Below are 20,886 nucleotides of genomic sequence, written 5' to 3' on the forward strand. Positions count from 1 at the left end.
GCGGGGCCAACCCCAGGTGACACTAGACTGGGTGAAGTGGGCCTGGGAGCCCTTCAGCTCTTTCCCCAGTGCCTCTTACAATTGGATCCCCACTACATATGCCCCACAGACATATGACTTTCCCAGGCTCTAGGGCCCAGGGAGGTGGACAACAGGGTGGAGTAACGAGGCTGTAGAGAAAGGAGAGCCTGGGCCAGGGCGGGGAGCAGATGCTCTAAGAAACCAGACTCTCAGGATTTTTGCCTATTTGGACCACTCCCCTTCCCAAAACATGCTTGAGAACCACAAGATGACTCTGATAGGCGTCTGAGTAACTTAGTATTTACCTTCTGGCTGGGATCCTCAGTGTTCCTGTTAAGCAGACTGGTGAAATTAACTTCAGATTCAAGTGGGAAAACCAAGAGAAAGATAAAAGCTCTCGCCCAGAATTATATCATAATTATGAAGATGAACTCATACTAGGGCCCTGAGTTCTAGCTGGGGACAGCAGAGTAAACTTCTTTAAAATCTGAGGCAAGAGCCCAGCACCTCCACCCTACTGCTGGCAGACAGAAGTTCTTACTTCTAGACAAAATGATTGTTTTCATAGGCTTTGAAATTCCTTTACCGCAATTCAGCAAATTTGGAGCCAAACAATAGTATTGGGAGGTTGAAAATACAACCCGGAGTTGGTAAGGGTCACAGTTTGGGAAATTTCATCCTGTTAATTCTTCCAAACCAATCTAAACACAAAAACTTTCCTCAGGAATGAGACTCAACAAGACAGCAATTCAGAGAAAAGTAAAAAGACACAACACAGGACAGCTTGGCCCAGTCCCCTGGCCCCGGAGAGGTAAATGTGGGCTCTGGGTACTTGGCCATGGACCAAGTAAGAAGTGTTGCTACCCAAGCTGGTCTGCCTGCCCTGGGCACATGCCGGCAACCCTTTTAACCCCAAACCTTTTAAGCTTTTTGTTTTTCCAGTTCTCTACCTGAAGTTTCTCATTTGTTTATTTCTAGGGAAAACTAACCTGGGAATGGGGGGGGGGTTGAGCCCTCCTATTAACCTGCTGTGTCCTTGGGCAAATCATTCACTCTCTGGGGCTCAGTGGCCCTATCCACAAAATGAGTAAGTTGGGTTATTCATTTCCAGCTTTGCTGCTTTCTACTTTGAGGTGGGGAAGTCAGACTAACTGCATTCTTGGGTCCCTTCAAATTTCAGGATTTTACTTCCTCATGTAGAAAAGTAGCTTGACCTCAGGTGTCACAGGCAGGAAACAGATTTGCAAGGTAATGAGACTTTCTGTAAACATGCCTTCACGGAAGGGTGGGCCACTGCAGGTCTCCTGGCTAGCAAGAGGCGGAGAGAACTTTAGATTATGTGGGTGACATAATTCACCTTCTGAGTTGACATGCAAGGAAGGAAGGGATTATGACATCAGCCCAGGTGCCAAAAGAGGAAAATTCTAGACCCAAGTCCTCTCAGAATGTCCTACCTTACTACCCACAATAGGTTCCGGTTGAAGAAGGAAGCACTTTTTTAAGGAGGCATCTTTTGGAAATGGCAGGTAGGTGAAAACAGGAAAAAGCTCACGTAAAATGTGTGATCTGTTTAGAGGTCTTCTCCTGTAAAAGTTTGAAAGAAACAAAAGTAATTCAGCTGGGCAAGCCAGCCTCTATCTCCATGACTAACAGAGAGCTAAGCAAGGGTGGGAAAAGTGTGGGCGGTGGGTAAACAGGGAAAAATATCAGGACAATATCTTAAGTATTAGGTTCATGAAGAACAGTCATGCCAAATCAATTAATTGTGACATGCACACGTACACACATAACTCCACAGCCACAATTTGTACATGTGGGTGGGGTGTTTATAAAATCCAGCTAAAACAACATATAGAGGAAGAAAATAAATGGTCCATTCATTCTATCTTGGAAAAGAGACTGAAGTAACTAACAGCAGGCCAGGCTGGAGAACAGAAGGGAAGAGGAGGAGGCAGAAATCATGAACTTTCTCCTGAGGTGGTATGGCATGCAGTGGGAAGCCTGACTAGTTAAACTACAGTATTCGATCAGGCAAATAAATGGCAAATTTTTAAAAAGACAGAAGCACTGAGAAACTACCAAAAAGACCAAAAAAGCAATTTTAATTCTCTTTTGGAATGGTTCTAGATGGAAACTGGCTTTCCTCCTTTTTTTCTAGAGAGCAACCTTCACCCCCAGAAATGGACCATGTTTTCTTTTTTTTTTTTCGATTTTATTTTTTTGAGAGAGAGTGAGTGTGAGCAGGGGGAGGGGCAGAGGCAGAGAAGCAGACTCCCCGCTGAGCCTGGAGCCTGATGGGAGGCTCAATCTGACAACCCTGGGATCATGACCTGAGCCGAAATCAAGAGCTGGATGCTTAACTGACTGAGCCACCCAAGTGCCCCGACCATGTCTTCTACAAGACACAGGAAGGAAGAGGGAGAGAGCCTGGGTTTCAGTCCTGGCTGGGTGACCTTAAGTAAGATACTTAACCTCTCTAATTTCCACTTTTCTGATCTGAAAAATGACAATGATAATGCCTACTTCTTAGAGCTATTATGACATCAGCAGCGAGGAACAGACACTAACCACCAAGGCGCACAGCCTGGCACAGAAGAGTGCCAGGAAATGAAGTTTCCCTTCTATTTTTCCTGCTTTCTCTTTAGCCCTCAACACTCACGACGCATTCTGCGTAAACACAAATGCTAAAGATGTCCGCGGAAATAAATCATGATGCTATCAGGCAATTTCACTGTCCACTCATGGTGACAGCCCTCCTGAGACACCTCTTCGACTCATCTTCTTTGTCCCTCATCGCTGGTTTTTCAACAGCGAGCTCCTGAGTATCATCTGACTTGAAGAGTGCTTACCCAGTGCGAGGCATGGAGGGTCTCAGTGGGAGCTAGTATTGTTTTCACATTTGGCCTGCCCCCCCCCCCCCCGCATGCGGGCTAAGCGCCCTTTTCCACACTCACCACGGATAAGGAAATGGGAACCACCGTTCGGGAAAGCAGCGCCACCACTTGGTGAAAAACGCTTCGCTGAAGCCTTCCGATACCTCAGGGTACTGGCACAAAAAAAGCTGAAGCTCCTCCGACAACAGGAGCTGTCCCGTCTTGGCAAGGCAGAAAAACAAGAGCAAGACACAAAACAGCACAGGCTTACTTCTCAGGATGTCACAGAGCTTGCTGCTGGCTAGCCATTAAACAGACCCTCAGGCTTCCTGCTCACCTTGATCACCAGAGGATGGAGTCTCTCAAATTTCTTCGGGGTATCTTCCAGGAGCATTACCTTGAGGGGTAATTTCTGGGCACAGCCAGTGCAGTTCACAGGGATGGGGTCCGACTTATTCTGCTCACAGCTGTTTGTCCACCAAGGGTCAAAGTCTGTGAGAGGAAGGGACACAGAGAAGGCAGATACAGAAGAACACAGCAGGTAAATCCTCAGCCTCAGCAATGAAAGTAAAAAGGAAAGACAGAATAATTTTGCAAAGCTAACAGTGATCGGCACTGGTGACCTCTGAAAAGGTACCTATGAAATGAACAGCCTCTGAGGAGGGAGGAGAGGGCGCAGGGGCTAGGGGTGGGCAGGAGAGGTATGTTCTGTATATCCTGCACCTCACGGAAAATATTTCTTGATATGTACATATATCTCCTAAGTCAAATCAACAACGTCAACCAGTTGGAGAAGGCAGTCAGGGATGTGGGGCTGGAGACAGAGCTCTCCCACTGTTTTCTAACCCGTGACCCAAACGTCTGAAAGTCTACAGCACACGGGGGAGCGCAGGCAGAAAGGGTGGTCCCACCATCAGTGATGAGCCCCACTGCATGTCCTGGAGGCCAGGATGACTCTGGGAAAGAAGAGCGAGAAGAGACGGCAGAGAGAAGGGATGGAGAGGAGATAGGACTTCTCATGGGCCCATCTCTGGTGTAAAGTAAATTGCATGCACCCATTAGGACAGTGCTCTGCGGGGCACCTGGGTGGCACAGCAGGTTAAGCGTGGGACTCTTGGTCTTGGCTCAGGTCATGATCTTGGGGTTGTGGGATCTGCGCTCAGAGGGAAATCTGCCTGAGATTCTCTTGCACTCTGCTCCTGCCCCCCACACCCCTATTCCGGCTCTCTCTCAAATAAATACATATATCTTTAAAAAAAAAAAAAAAAAAAAGACAGTGCTCCGAAGTGGGTAGGGCCCACTAACCATGGTGTCTACCCCTCACAAAGGCTGCAGGTTGGCCAGCAAGGGAAGAATGGGCCACCATCCCCGGTGTGAGTGCTAGTTGCCTCCCCAACCCCTTTCTCTGGCTGGGCCCCTACTGAAGGGTTGGCTCGCTCTCTCTGTGCAGCCCTTCTCAGTTTCCCTCTGTTCCTAATGTTATTGCATTATTTCTTGTTTGCTTTCTGTTCCACTCTGGGTTTCATCTATGTTCTCTGAGATACGTGCTTATGATAAACTCTGATTTGGATCCAAAATTTTCACAGATGGTTTCTGATTAAAACCCAATGAAAACCAAATCGGGAGAAAGCCTAGAACAAAAGACAAACAGACCACCAAATGTGGCTGAAATGAAGTCAATTCTCTGAACCAATAAACACACTTGGAAACTGACTCCTAACCACAAAACATTTGTTGCAGTCGACAGCAAGTGCTTTTTCCTTGTTTTCTTAAGACAACAGTAGTGAGGCGGAGGAAATCCCCACCAGGGAAGGACTGCGTTTGTTCTCAGCTTGTCTCCTGAGCACCCTCCAAACGCCCTCCATCTCTTACAGACAGATCCTGTGTTTCCTTGAGGCAGCTGCCACTGTCCCTCCCCACGTGCCTCTGTCGTGGGCAGACTGCCAGCCAGTGAACCCTCTGCTGCCCCCATATCCTGACAGGAGCCTCCAGGGACAGCCAGGAACCCTTCTGTGGCACCTGTTTCAGGTGGCACACTGAGGCTGCAAAGTTATCCTTTTTTTTCTTCTGGGATATTTTCTTTTTTTTTTAATTTTTTTTATTTTGAGAGAGAGGGAGATCATGAGTGATGGGTGGGGGCAGAGGGAGAGGGAGAGAAAGAATCTTAAGCAGGCTCCATGCACAGCACAGAACCCAAGGCAGGGCTCAATCTCACGACCCTGAGATCACGACCTGACCCAAAATTGAGAGTCGGATGTCTAACTGACTGAGCCACCCAGGTGCCCCTCTTCTGGAATAGTTTCAAATGTGCCTAATTAAAGGGCAAACATGATGAATTCTTGCCCAAATACAAGCACTTTGGGTAAGGGACATACAATGAGGCATAAGTAATCATAACACTATGTTACAATTATATAGCATTTCAGTTTCCAAAGGCCTTTGTGAGGGAGTTCTAAGGAAGGAAGGGGAAAGGTCATCGATGTGCTAAATGCCAGGCCCCGTGCTGGTCATGTTCGCAGGCTCTATCATTTACGTGTTACTGTAAAATTATTGAGGAGGCATTGCTCTGACCCCTTCACAGGTGAGCAAGTGGAGAGTGAGGGGCAAGAGCAGTGACCGAGGCACCAGAGCGTGGTGGGAAGAGCGGCGGGGGGCGCGGTAGCGGCCAAAACGAAAAGTAGCTGCCGAGGAAGGCTGTGATGAGGGCCTCCAGGGCGTGGAGCACTTCTGACTCCGAGCAAAACGAGGAACCGGCAAAGGCCTTTGGGTAGGGGTTTCCACTGCTTTGGGAAGGTTATTCTGGGCTGTGACTGGAATGTCCAAGAAGAGAGAGGCTGGGAAGAAGAAGACTGGGTTGTACTTTGTTTTTGTCCCTTTTGGGGGATGGAGGTTGTACTGTGATGAGAGGTGACATATGAGAGGCACACTGAGGGAGTGATGCACAATCTACAAATCTCAGGAGTGCCGTGCACGGAGACTGCCCGAGCGCGCCTTGCCTCAGGGAGCCCGGGCGCAGGACACGCTGGAGACCTGCGGATTCGTCATGACAGGTTCCTGCAGGCATGCGTCCTACTCCAACTGAATCAGTTAATTACGGCAACCTCCCCAGGAGATAAGAGTCAAGTGTCAGGAGAAAGGGGCATCTTCTAATGTATACAAAGGTGCTCTAAGGGCTAGGGGTGCAGTGAGCAGTTCTAAACCTAAGAGCCCAGAGAATCATTTTTACTGTGACTTACTGAATTTCAGTTTTATTCTGAATTTAGACACTCCTAGGATTTCCAGGCAGAGGAAGAAAACCCCAGGAAGGAAAAATCAGCAAAGAAAAAGACAGACCACATCAAAAACTTAGGACGTACTGTATGATGACTAATATAACATAATAAAAAATTTAAAAAAAAAGAGAGACTAGAGTACTACAAGGTGGCAGAATGTAAGGTATACAAACCAAGGCACATGAACATCGATTACTTCTTCCTCTCCTAGCTACAGTCATTGCAAAACTAAAATGGAAAATGGCCTCATTCATAACTAGCAGTAAGTTTCACAAGAAAGGTAAAACTAGAATTTGACTAGAGTACATAAGATCTGAATAAATAAACATATCATACCGTGATCCTGGATGGGAAGATTAAATATTAAAAAGAGACCAAGTCTACCCAAAGATTTATTTAGCAGAACTGGGACAGTCCCCCATCAGAGTTCTTACTGGTGAAGGTGGGGGAGGGGTGGGGCTATGACGATCTCATTCTGAAGTTCATCATCCAGAGGAGTAAATGTGTGACAACAGCAACAGGCAATAATCCATCCCCTGCCCAGATTAACTCTGGAAATAATTTCAGGGCCAGAGGTGTCCTTGGTAATACAAATGCCTTAAAGTCTGGTCGCTGCTTCAAATCTATGGAGGACACCCTCCTCAGGCCCAGATACCATTAGAGAAGACCGTGAGAGCCTATGTGACAGACCCTGGGCAGATGGCAGACCTGAGGACCGTCACCCTTGACTGCTCATGGGTCCCTGGACAGCTCGAGCCTCTCTCCATGCTGGGCATGAAGAGGGTAGGACTAGAGGGAAAGGCATTATTTTGCTTTCTCTTTGTAGGTGAAACATTAAAACAAACAAACAAACAAACTAGGCTTTATTGAGATTTAATTCCCAGACCATAAAATTCATCCATTTGCGGGGCCCCTGGGTGGCACAGTGGTTAAGCGTCTGCCTTCGGCTCAGGGCGTGATCCCAGTGTTATGGGATCAAGCCCCACATCAGGCTCCTCCGCTAAGAGCCTGCTTCTTCCTCTCCCACTCGCCCTGCTTGTGTTCCCTCTCTCGCTGGCTGTCTCTATCTCTGCCGAATAAATAAATAAAATCTTTAAAAAAAAAAATTCATCCATTTGAAGTGTACAATTCAGGGGCACCTGGGTGGCTCAGTCGGTTTAAATGGTCGACTCTTGATTTCAGTTCAGGTCATGATCTCAGGGTCCTGGGATCAAGCCCTGAGACAGGCTCCATGCTCAGAGGGGAGTCTGCTTGAGATTTTCCCTCCACCCCTCCCCCTCCCCCAGCTCATGCACTCTCTCAAATCAATAAACCTTTAAAAAGATATACTGTATAATTCGGTAGCTTTTAGCATATTCACAGACTTGTAATAACTATCGCCATTATCTAATTTTAAAACATTTTCATCACCCTAAAAAGAAGCCCTATACCTATTAGTAGACACTTTTCCATTCTAACCCCTCTCCCACCAGCCCTAAGCAACCACTCATCTTTCAGTCTCCCTGGATTTGCTTATTCTGGTATTTCAAGTAAATGGAATTGTGCAATATACGGTCATTTGCGCCTGGCTTCTTTAATTTAGCTTAATGTTTTCAAGGTGCATCCACGTGACAGTGAGTATCAGTTGTCCTTTCCTTTCTGTTGCCAAGTAGTATTCTGTTACCTGGGTATACTACATTTTATTCATTCATATGCTGCTGGATAGTTCTACTTTGGGACTGTTATGGACAACACGGCTATGAATACTTGCATACAAGTTTCTGTGTGGACATGTGTTTTCAATTCTTTTGTGTGCATACCTAGGAGTGGAATGACTAGGTCATTTGCTAACTCTGTGTTTAATGTTCTGAGGAACTGCCAAACTGTTTTCCAGAGCAGCTGCACTATTTTATGTTCCTGTCATCTGCATATCTTTCTTGGAGAAATGTATTCAAATCTTTTGCCCATTTTTAATTGAGCTGTCTGTTATTGAACTTTAAGAAAATAAATTCTTGAAAAAGAAAAAATAACGAGGAACTTGCTCTTCTAGACATAAGAACATAGTAGCATTCTATAAAGCCACTGTAATTAAAAGAGTACAGTCAATCCTCACTATTTAGATTCCGATCTGTGAATCTGCCTGCTCCCTGAAATTTATCTGTAACCCCAATCAATTCTTGTGGTGCTTCTGCAGTCATCCCCAGCCATGCAGAGCGGCAAATCCTAGCTGAGGTGGAAGAAGGTGACACTTGGCCTTTTTGTGTCACCCCTCAAACTGTAAACGAGTGTCCTTTCGTTGTCTATTTGGTGCTACATTTGTTTGCATTTTTATTGGTGATTTTGCTGTTTAGAATGGCTCCCAAGGAGGTTATGCATTCAAGCGGTATATGGGAACTCTGTACTTTCTGCTTAATTTTGCTGTGAACCCAAAACTGCTCAACGAGTAGTTCGTTAATTAAAAAAATGACCTCCGAGCACAGCGCTAAAGTTCTAGCATTCTTAAGTGCAAGCAGGCTGCGATGTGCCTTACAGAGAAAATACACGTTAGGTAAGCTTTGTTTAGGCATGCGTTATAGTGCTGTTGACTGTGAAATCGATGTTAATGAGTCAACAATATATATTAAATGAGGTATCTTTAAACAAAAACACATGTAAAACAAAGTCAAGTATTCGTCAATTGATGAAAATGTGGCCAGAGACTCTCAGGAACCCAACTCTGATTTCTCCTAAAGGCAATGGGTCAATACTCACTAAGTCACTATTTGCAGGGACTTTATAGAACATAGCCATAGCAAAAAATGAGAATTAACTTTGTTCTTATAAAGTAACAGACAAAAAGTTCAATAAAACCAAATGAAGAATGTAGTAACAAATCCAGACACACACGCACAATGAGAATATTTAATTTGTGATAAAGGTCAGTTTCAATTCAGTGAAGAAAGGACGGATACAGTAAATGACACTGGAACAAGTAGCCATCTGTTTGGAAGAAAATAAAGTATGATCTCTACTTTTCACTATACACTGAAATAAATTCTAGATAAAGATCTAAATGGATAAAACAAAATTTTAAAAATAGAGGAAAATATGAGATGATTTTTATAATTCTGGGAGAAATAAAGGCTTCCTGATAAGCAAGACACAAACCAAGATGCCATGAAGAAAACATGGACAGATTCAACCAATATTTGCCTATGAGGCAAAGAACATCTCTAATGTAAAATGAATTATTTAATAAAAAAATGTTAAAAGGGCAAGGAATACGAACAAGCAATTCACAGAAAAAGAAATATAAATGGCTGATAAAACATATGAAAAGGCATCCGATTCCAGGAATCAAAAAAATGCGACTTAAAATAAGACATCATTCTTTGGTTTTCTAACTGGCAAAACAATGACAATATCTAGTACATATATGCTGTTAATGTAAGCATACATTTGTATAAGTTTATGAAGACAATTTGGGTAGTATTTACTAAAATTTAAAATGTGCATGCTCTTTGACCCAGCTGTTCTAAAAATCCCTCACAGAAATAATAGTACATGTATATAAAGATATGTATATATGAATGTCCCAGGTGCATTTTTTATAATAGTCGGAAATAGGGTCTTTGCAGATGAAACCAATTAAGATGAAGTCATACTTAAGTAAGGTGGGCCTTAAATCTACTCTAGATGGTATCCCTATAAGAAGATGAGAGGACACACAAAGAAACACAGAGGAAAAACGGCCATGTCAAGATGGAAGCAGAGACGGGGGTTATGTTACCACAGCTAGGGAACACCATGGATTGCTGGCAACCACCAAAAGCTGGAGGAGGCAAACAAGAATATTCCCTGGAAGGAGTATAGCCTTACTAACATCTTGATTTTGGATTTCAAGCCTAGAGAACTGTGAGAGGATGAATTTGTTGTATTAAGCCATCCAACCTGTGGTACTAGCTGGAAGTATGTACATAAGCCCTTTTTCTGTGTGCATGTACCAAAATACATTTATATATATTATGTATACCTATCTGTGGAGCCATGGAAAAATTCAGAAGTATGTATATCAAATTATTACCAGTGGTTGGGTGGGTGGTGGAGTTAGAGGGATCGAGAGAAGTTTCTTTATTAAAACTGTATTTTTAAAAATAAAAATCTTATACCTCTTTATTGTCTTTGTATATATCTTATGTATTTTCCAAATAAAAATGTCACTGGAGACCATGAAAATGTAAGCTGAGAATATCAACTACGGAATGCAGAGTTCAGTCATCTTAGAAGGCAGGCCTCTGAAGAGGTACCTGACAGGAGCAGAGACAATGGCCAGGCTGGCGGCCAGCAAAGAGAGAAGGGAAGTGATGAGGAAAAATGGATCACTGGAATGGGGTAGCTTATGCCATCCATCTGAATTAGCGGAGCCAAACTTCAAGAGGGAGAGCTACTTTTGACCTCTCTACAGCCCTGAGATCACCAACGTGGATAACGAATGTGCTTATATTTTGGTGGGAAAGGACTGAGGAATGGCCAGGTAGTGAATTGTCTGGGTGTATGGGGGGGGGGTGTACGGTTGGGGCTCCTTCCACCCCTTCCCATAAAATTCCCAGCAAAAAAAAGAGAAGTACCCAGACTCCCCAGGTGGCTTCCATCTACCTGAAAAGGCTTCATCTGATGTGTTCTCTATACAACTGGCTGGACCCATTACACCACAAAGTGAGCAAAAGCGCACCCTGGAAAACAGCCAAGCAGACCATCCCATGCCATTCCAGTACACAGCTCTTCTTCAGCCGCCTTAACCCTGACCCTAACCCTTACGTGCTGTATCTCGCTTCTTTCCGGTCCTCTCTTTCTATCCTCTCCCTGCAGCACCAGACAGAAAGGCCTGTGGAAGTTGGATAGTCACTTCCTAACTTTCTTTTAACGTCTAAGGTTTTTTTTACTCCAAATAACCTCCTTATACTAGCTAATTTTTTAAAGATACTTATTTGAGAGAGAGAAAGAATGTGAGAGAGAGAGAGAGAGATCATGAGCAGGGGGAGTGGGTAGAGGAAGAAGCAGACTCCCTGCTGAGCAGGGAGCCCGATGCAGGACTCGATCCCAGGACCCTGGGATCATGACCTGGGCCAAAGGCAGATGCTTCACTCAATGCGCCACCCAGGTGCCCTATACTAGCTATTTTATATTTTAAAAAGGTATGACAGAGATATTACACACACAGAGGAATATTACTCAGTCAGAAGAAAGAATAAGCTCTCGCCATTTGTGACAACACAGATGAACACAGAGGATCATTATGGTAAGTGAACTAAGCCAGGCAAAGATGAATACTGCATGTGGAATCTAAAAAATAAAACAAAAAAGGCAACAGACCCATAAATACAGAGAACAAACTGATGGTTGCCAGAGCGAAGGGGGGTGAGGGAGGATAGGCAAAATGGGTGAAGGGGACTGGGAGACACAGGCTTCCAGTCATGGAATGAATGAGTCACAGGGATGGAAGGCACAGCTCAGGGAACGCAGTCAATGGTACCGTAACATCGCTGTATGGAGACAAATGGTAGTTCCCCTTGTAGTGAGCACAGCATGACATACGGACTTGTCTCATTACTGTGCTACACACCTGAAACTAACGTAATGCTATGCGTCAACTATACTTCAATTTAAAAAAATGGTCTCTAACTCTGAGACTTTAGAATAGTCAATCCCCTGGGACATCAGTCTCCTCATCTTTGTAATGGACATACAAACGGTAACCACCCTGTGATTGCTGTGACGACTGAGAAAATACACGGCCCCAGTACATGGCACAGGGCCTGATATACACTTAAGTGCTTGACACAGTTGCTATTATCACCTCAAATTTTATTTGCAAATAAAAGAACAGGACATTCCCTGAGGTCCGAGCATTTCATCTTTGGGCACTGGCCTAGACTCTGATTAGGTCCTTAGTTCTAAGTCCATGAATGATCTACTATTCTCAAAACTCCTTGATGTTGCCGGATCTACTTCAACCTCCCTTGGAAGTTCACGGATACATGAAGTTCCAGTTACGCAGTACAGATACGGATACACTTTCTCATTGCAGATGGGAACTATCCCAGGCCGCCTCAGTATAAACGGGTGTCATAATTAAAAATTATAGATGCCTGGGGCGCCTGGCTGGCTCAGTCAGTGGAGTATGTGACTCTTGGTCTCAGGGTTCTGGGTTTGAGCCCCATGTTGGATGTAGAGATTATTTAAAAATAAAATCTTAAAAAAATATGACAGATGCCCAAAGTAAACAAAGTAATTGGGCCTAACATGCTTGGCTGAGGGCAGAGACAGCAGGCAGTAAGTGTGGCGTGATGGAAGAATACTAGGCTAGAGTTAGGAAACAAAGGTTCAAGTGCCAGTTTGGTATTTTTAGCTGGGTAAGCAAGTTACTTCACCTCTCCTGTCCTCCATTTCCTCTTTATAAAATGGGGCTATGCACTAGATCAGTGCTAAAGCTCCTTTCTAGCTCTAAGACTCAGTGATGCCATGGAAGGGTGAAAGCCAAGAGGATGGCTGGTAAGATCAAAGTGGATATGAAGATAGGAGGCCAGAGGGAAAACAAGAACTAAGAATGTGACTGCAAAGGGAAAACTATGGGTTAATAAGATAAAGGATTTAGCCAAACAAGTCAAATATTACCCATAAGGGTGCAGACCGGGAAGATGAGCTGGGCTGAATGTCTAGGAAAAGACTAGATCGGGAAAATTCTAAAGGGCCAAGATGCTGACTTATCTTTGGATCTGTGGTACCAGCCACAAAACCTTGTTCCAGGCACTAGGGAGCTGAGAGGAAGCGTCTGGTGAGCTGAGAGAGAGTGTGTAGAACTCCAAAATCAAACTCCGCCCCCCCGCCACCAAATCAAACTTGAAGCTAGATTCCTCAGGTGTACTGCAGAGCTCCTACACACGACTCCCGGCAGAAGCTAAGCGCTCAGACTCCGAGGAGGATGCCTGGGTTCGGATCACGGTTCCACGACTTACTAGCCGTGGGACCTTGGGCAAGTGACCTCATGTCACTGTACCTCGGTGTCTCCATCTTTAAAACGGGCATAAAACCAGAACTTACCTCACAGGAATATCGTAAAGAATAAATGAGGCAATATATGGAAAACCCTCTGAACAGGGCCTGGCATCCGGTAAGTACTAAGTAAGTATCAGCTTATTTATTTTCTGCTGCAGGGTGGGAGGTTGACGTGAGTCACTAGAGAGTCACTTCATTCTGCTCATCAAGAGGATTCAGGAGCAGGGGTTCCTATCCAAGGCTGGAACCTACAAAAAGAACCCCACTTCTGTTGCCTTTTGTTCCCTGGGCAGAGTCAAGAGGAAAAAGTACCAGAGGTCGGGAGGAAACCTAGCACCACTGGCGGCGGTGCCTCGGGCACATCAGCACTGCTCCCGCCACTGCCCTTAGTCATTCCCAGGATGCCACTGCAAGCAGTGTCAGATGACTGGGGCGGGGGCATGGATGACAGGTTAGACAGACAGGCCAGCCCCAATGTGCTTGCAGGCTTTCCTTCAGGGTGCCGAATCTACCATGCCATTCTCTCTACATTTACTTCAAAGGTATCACGAAGAATAATCCTGAATAAAAGGCAGTTGTTTTTTGGTACCATGACATTAAGAATGATAACTTACAGTTTTTCCTTTTCTAGCCCTCTTACAGGCCCAGCAGTTCCTATTTCTTGTACCTAATTCTCCCCAATATGTTTCTATTTACCCCTTAAAATATTATGCATTCTTAAGTTTCCTTCCAAATGCTATGCAAAATGCTGTTCGCTTTGCACGGTCACAGCTTCCCAGAATGATCACACACAGGAAAACTAGAGTGCATTGATACCACATTTACAAGTAAAAGCAGCACTTTAACAGAGTCAACGACATGAGAGAGCTAAAACCACACCCTTCCAATGCTCTCTCTTTACAACTGAGCGCTGGACTCATTTTATTTCCATCTGCAAGGCAAAATATCCATTTGCAGTGGACCCAATAGTTAGGCTTGTGGATGAGACACTAAGGTTTCTTGAATCACCAGACTCTGTCTTAGAGAATAAGTAATCATGGTCCAACGACCCTCACTTCTTAATTCAATAGCCTATTAAAATGTCCCTTATAGGATGGGGAGAAGAAAGTAACTGCTATCAACTTGGTACTAAACACCGCTGACTTCCTCTCCGTGTGCCAAAGAGCAGAAGACACCTTGAGGGACGCAGTGAGAGGAAGACTGGAAAGGACGCTGATGCGTGTGAGGAAGCAGCACAGGCTGGCCTGATTGACAAGTTTCTCTGGATCTTTCCCCCATGTGCTCTGGATCTTCCTGATAAGGTTTTTTTTTTTTTTTTTTTTTAGCTTTCTTGATGAGACATTTCAAAAACTAATCCTCCCAATAAATACAAGGAAGTTATATCCGGAATTAAAAACTTTCTATAGATGAGCTAATTTAAAAAAAAAAAAACCAACTCACAAGGCTTTTTGTTTTATAATGTTCCCTTCCTCTGATTTTAGTATAATTTTGGAAATCTTTTCATAATTTCCTTCCTCAAGTGTATAAAAATAGCTTTCAAAGGAGCCTCAATCCGAGTGATTTTTATGAGTGCTGAGGTCTTGGCTTGAAGAGGGGCATTATAAAGTGTAGTTTCCATGACGGAATTTTTGCTGAAAGCAACACTGAGGTGAAAACATACTTCCTAAACAGTTTTGCTGGAACCTAAAGGTCTCAGAACAGTTACACAAAAAGTTCTGAAATCCATCTGTGAAATTAATTTACATATTCCTTCATATGGGCAAATAAGATTAACACCACCAAAATAACAAAATCCCCTCTGTTGTTTCTCAAAAAGTAAATTTCAAGTCTTATCATGGTATGTTATTCTCAGAAGGAAAGTCCTCAAATGGTGCGTCAGACTAGAAATTCCTGCAGCGCCAGTGTGGCACCATTACTAAGTTGAAGTGCTTTTTAAAATCAACTTATTGGCAAAACTGTACATTTAGGAGCACTAAATAAGCACACTGTGAGACAGAGAGGAAAAGACTGAACTAAAAGACCGTGACCTACTGGGACAAAAACTCAGTCCAATGGGCAAGGACTATTAGAGCATCTAGTTAAAAGCAAGCTGGACTCAGATGCTTTCAGTAAATCAAGAGCTATTTATTAAAATGCCTATTGTGGATAGGGAGCATGGGAGAGAAAAGGGTAGACTAAGACACATTGAGATTCCTCCTATAAACAAAAACACACATCTCCACCATGTTGTGCTTTGGCATGGTAGGGGGGTGGCATTGGGGGGGGGGGTTGAATTAGACTTCCCCAGAAGTGTTTTTCTGGAAAGTTTCTTAATCTTTCTGAGCCTCAGTTTCTCAGTCTGCAAAACAGGGACAATAAAACCCATCAGTCCTCACTGAATTAAATAAGACAAAATAGGGAAAGTGTCTCTCGTTAGATTTCAATACATGTTATTTCCTTTCCCGTCGTATACTGTCAAGAAAGCTGTATCTTAGAAGTAGTAAAATGCAGCATTCTACCTGGAAAGGGTCTGTCTTCATCACCCCCATGCACAGCAACTCCCTTATGTTCTGGCATATACTTCTTGGTAATTGGCAAGGACATCAGCCGGATGTGATGGATGAGTGAGCGCCAGGTGTGAGCTCCAGAAAGCACTGGTTCAGGTGGTAATGGGCTGAAAGGTTGAATCACAAAGTAGGCAGTGAGCAAGATTAATCCCAGGGTTACAAGGACCTACAAGGAAAGACAGGGAAAGGATTAATAATTGTTCCAGCAAACAAAATACTTTCACGCCAAGAAAAAACCCCCGCCTCTTCTATTATTTCCAATGTGCCTTAGGAACTAATGCATTTTCATAATCAAGCCATTTACATTCACTTCTGAAAGCATTTCAAGTTTGAGTTTGAGAACTATGAGGACTGCAAGGCTCACTAAGCTTCTATCATGCCCTGGAGCTATTGAAAATTATACACAAATACAATTTAACTATAAATATACAGCTTTCATCTGGGATATTCAACAAAATAGTCAAATTTCCTAGTAACACACGGTAACGAGAGGAAAGGCCAATTTATTTACAGAAAAACTAAGGTTCAGTGGTGGAATCAGAGGACTGTAGTTTTGGGGGAGGAAGCTGAAGTTTGTGCTCTGTGAGGTATCTCCACATCGGAACATATTCTTACCTTATATGTAGCTATCAGGAGAGGATACTGGGGTGGCCCCCTCTGAGGTTCATTCTTTTCCAGCAGCTGTCGGATAAATTTTTCAATTGCCTTCTCTGACATGCCACACTGATGGCCTGTTTGTCTCACCAAATCAACAGTCTCTGAAAGTTTGTCATAAATGCTGAGCTCATTGGCGGCGAGATCCATGTCTTCTAATACAAAATCCCTGGGAGAAAGAAAATAAATGTAAAAAGGAGGACAGTTTCTTTCAAGTACTTCCTCCTCAAAGCTCCTTCCTTTAGAACGGTGCTTCCTGACCATCTGTGGGGCAGGACCGGCCTTGTGTTCTTCCTAATGCATCGCAGGCCAATGTTTTTGTAAAACAAAATCTATGTCTAGACAATGTCGAGTTAGTGCTGCACAGCTTTTAGGGGTTCCTTGATTGTGGGCTAGTAACATACGGTTTACAAACCCGCAGAGGTTCCCAAACACTTTGAGGAGCACTAGTGTCGAGCACAATAAATCCCTAAAGGGACTTTGAAACACTGGTACCAAAATGATTCTGCAACCAATCACAAGAGGTCTGCTACTGGTAATTCACTTAAATAAAAAGAAACACAGTATGGAGTGTCGTTGATGTTTTATCTCTTTGCATTGACATCAGATACGCTTTTTAGCAACACAGGAGGAACTAACCACTGAAATCAAGATTTACTGTGGGGTACACGTGGATACGCTTTGGTACTGGCAGAGCAAGAATTTCAGGCAATACAGAAACCATGGCATGGGGACTCTTCAGACCTTGTAGGCTGCAGTCCTCATGCTTTTCCGCAAATACGATTTTAGACAATAAAGAGCCTTTTATTTGTATTTTATATACTAAAGACCTAAGATCTTTAATTTCAAAATTCAATTTGTTCTCATAGTTACTTCAAAGCCAAATTGTTTCCCGGTGGCCACAGAAAAAAAAGATAAAAATTAAAAGTGGCGAAGAAGAATACTCTCTTGTAACATTTGTGAAATGCAGTTAAATAGTTCCTTTAAAGAGTGCTTGTGTTACAAAACAGTATTTTCCTTCATTTACAGAAGGAAACAGTGCTTGGGATTTATGTTCTCTTCCTTTGGTCTTTTTTCCGCCTTAAACGGAGAAGTCCTCTTATCTCACATACTTTCATCCCCGAAGTGCTTCTAACCCCAAAAAGCACTGACAGGGTACAATTCTATTTTTTCAGTAAGGCGATGCTGCCACCTGTAGAGCAGAGGACAACAGTCCAGGAGCTCAGCGGAGAAGAGGAGGCCCGCCGTGCCACCAGCCAGCAAGCACCCCATCCTATCTCCCCTTCCGACAGCGCCTCCAGAGGACTGATCACCTCCCAAGGACTGACCGGTTGATCCTCTTTATGACTGTTAACCCTTTAGTTCACTAGTTTTGAAGTGTGCTTACACTTAGAATCACCTAGAGTTTTTAATGACCGCTCATACCAGGACCTCAACCCAAACCAATGAAATCAGAATCAGACTGCTAATGGTGAATTAACAGGCAGGCAATCTAGACTTTGAGGAATTGGCTGGGGGAGGGGAGAAACCCCCACACCTGAAGAAGCTAAAGCCCTCCCCCAAAGTCTTTGCTCTTGCTCAGTGTGTTTTTTATAGGCCATATAAGCTTTCATTTCAAGGTTCAGATAAAACGATGGTGTAAACTCTATTTAAAAATGTGTATTTTCAACGAGTGGTGCTGGGACAACTAGATATCCACATGCAAAAGAACGAAGGAGGACCCTTCCTTCTACCATACACAAAAATTAACTCAAAGTGGATCAAAGACATAAACTTAAGAACTAAAACTATAAACACTTAGAAGAAAACATAGGGGAAAATCTTCATGACACTGGATTAGGCACTCGTCTAAAAAACACTGGTGTTTTAGATATGGCACCAAAAGCATAAGCAGCAAAAGAAAAAATAAATTGGACTACATTAAAATTTAACAATTTTTGCACTGTGAACGATACCTTTTTAGAAAGTGAAACGACAACCCACAGAATGGGAGAACATATTTGCAAACCATGTATCTGATAAGAGATTGGTATTCAGAGTACATAAAAAATTATTACAACTCAATAATAAAAAGACGACCCAATTTTAAGATGGGCAAAGGATGTGAATGGACATTTCTCCAAAGAAGATACACAAATGGCCAATAAATTCATGAAAAGATGTTCAACACCATTAGCCATCAGGGAAATATAAATCAAAACCACAATGAGACACCACTTCACAACCACTGGGATGGCTATAATCAAAAAAGTCAGATACTAAGGTGGCAAAGATGTCGAGCACCTGGAACTCTTGCACACTGCTGGTGGGACTATGATATGGTCAGCTGCTTTGGAAAACAGTTTGACAGTTTCTCAAGAATTTAAACATAGAGTTATCATACAATCCGGTAAATTCCACTTGTAAGTATGAACCCAAGAGAATTTAAAACATATTTCTACACAAAAACTTGTACACGAATATCCAAGCAGCATTATTCATGGTAGCTCAAAAACAGAAGCAATCCAAATGTCCATGAACTACTGAATGGATGGATAAAATGTGGTATATCCATATAATGAAATATTACTGGACAATAAAAAAGAATAAAGTAGTGATACATGCTACAACATAGGTGAACCTCGGAAGTATTATGCTGAGTGGAAGAAGACAGTCACAAAAGATCACACAAGACTGCATTAATAAAATACAAAGTCAAGAACAGAGGCAATTTATAGAGACAGGAAGTAGATTAATTAGTGGTTATCCAGGGGAGGTAGAGGAGAATGGGGAGTGGCTGTTAGAAGATACAGGGTTTCATCAAGGAAATTCAAATCAAAACCACACTGAGATACCACCTTACACCAGTTAGAATGGCAAAAATAGACAAGGCAAGAAACAACAATTGTTGGAGAGGATGTGGAGAAAGGGGATCCCTCCTACATTGTTGGTGGGAATGCAAGTTGGTACAGCCACTCTGGAAAACAGTGTGGAGGTCCCTTAAAAAGTTAAAAATTGAGCTACCCTATGATCCAGCCATTGCACTACTGGGTGTTTACCCCAAAGATACAGACGTAGTAAAGAGAAGAGCCATATGCACCCCAATGTTCATAGCAGCAATGTCCACAATAGCTAAATCGTGGAAGGAGCTGAGATGCCCTTCAACAGATGACTGGATTAAGAAGTTGTGGTCCATATATACAATGGAATATTACTCAGCTATCAGAAAGAATGAGTTCTCAACATTTGCTACAACATGGACGGCACTGGAGGAGATAATGCTAAGTGAAATAAGTCAAGCAGAGAAAGACAACTATCATATGATTTCTCTCATCTATGGAACATAAGAACTAGGATGATCGGTAGGGGAAGAAAGGGATAAAGAAAGGGGGGGTAATCAGAAGGGGGAATGAAACATGAGAGACTATGGACTATGAGAAACAAACTGAGGGCCTCAGAGGGGAGGGGGGTGGGGGAATGGGATAGACTGGTGATGGGTAGTAAGGAGGGCACGTATTGCATGGTGCACTGGGTGTTATACACAACTAATGAATCATCGAGCCTTACATCGGAAACCGGGGATGTACTGTATGGTGACTAACATAATATAATAAAAAATCATTTAAAAAAAATATTTGTATTTTAAATAGAAAAAAAAATAAAATCATGTGGTTTAAAAAAAAAAGAAGATACAGGGTTTCTCTCTAAAGTGACAAAAATATTCTAAACTTTAATTGTGGTGAGAGTTGCACAACTTGGTGAATATACTAAAAACATAGTAAAATGTACATTGAACTGTACATTTCAAATGGGTGAATTTTATGGCATATAAATTAAAGCTCCATAAAGACATTTTTAAAATGTATATTTAGGAGCAGATGGGCTCAGTCGTTGGACATCTGCCTTCGGCTCACGTCATGATCCCAGGGTCCTGGGGTCCTGGGATGGAGCCCCGCATCAAGCCCTGCACCAGGATCCCTGCTCAGTGGGAAGCCTGCTTCTCCTTCTCCCACTCCCCCTGCTTGTGTTCCCTCCCTCGCTGTGTCTCTGTCAAATGAATGAATAAAATCTTAAAAAAAAAAAAAGAAAGAAAGAAAGAACTTGCATCAACAATAAACTTCAACATGGAGACCCAGAGTTTGGTTTTTATAAGTAAATAAAATAAAATAAAATGTATATTTATAGAATTTGAACTTATGCCTGTTGTGGCATTTATTACACTACACTGCTATGATCTGACTGAATCACCTGGTCTATTTCCTCATCCAAAAAATAAAAGGACTAAACTAGAAGGTTTTCAAAGTCCCCTCTAGCTCTAAAATTTTAAGACTAGATGAAGACTTCAGGAAGTAGAAAAAATTCAATTCATTAGAAATTAAAGACTTACGCCAAATTGCATTCCTGTATTACCACTTCCTGTTATGCTATCCTGTATGCCAGGCACTGTGCTAAGCACTCTAGAAACATTATCTTAGTAAATCATCACAGCAATCCCAGAAGGTAGGTGTGACTTTTTTTTTATTGTTT

At 43.0% G+C, this 20,886-nt stretch overlaps 1 protein-coding gene across 2 annotated transcripts in view; it reads right to left on the reverse strand.

Moving 5' to 3' along the window:
* Positions 1–20,886, reverse strand: part of CUNH6orf89 (chromosome unknown C6orf89 homolog) — a 32,097-nt gene that overhangs the window by 4,409 nt on the left and 6,802 nt on the right. Inside the window, exons 2-6 of one of the 2 annotated variants that reach the window (XM_040644671.1) lie at positions 16,342–16,549; positions 15,679–15,892; positions 3,232–3,386; positions 2,976–3,115; positions 1,476–1,605 (exon numbers count right to left, since the gene is read on the reverse strand). In XM_040644671.1, the coding sequence (XP_040500605.1) occupies positions 1,476–1,605; positions 2,976–3,115; positions 3,232–3,386; positions 15,679–15,892; positions 16,342–16,549 (847 nt within the window). Of the gene's footprint in view, positions 1–1,475; positions 1,606–2,975; positions 3,116–3,231; positions 3,387–15,678; positions 15,893–16,341; positions 16,550–20,886 lie in introns of those variants that run through there. The other variant, XM_040644672.1, reaches the window with a different exon arrangement.

This window comes from Ursus maritimus, unplaced genomic scaffold, assembly GCF_017311325.1.
Source record: "Ursus maritimus isolate PB19 unplaced genomic scaffold, ASM1731132v1 scaffold_30, whole genome shotgun sequence".
NCBI classification, from domain to species: domain Eukaryota; kingdom Metazoa; phylum Chordata; class Mammalia; order Carnivora; family Ursidae; genus Ursus; species Ursus maritimus.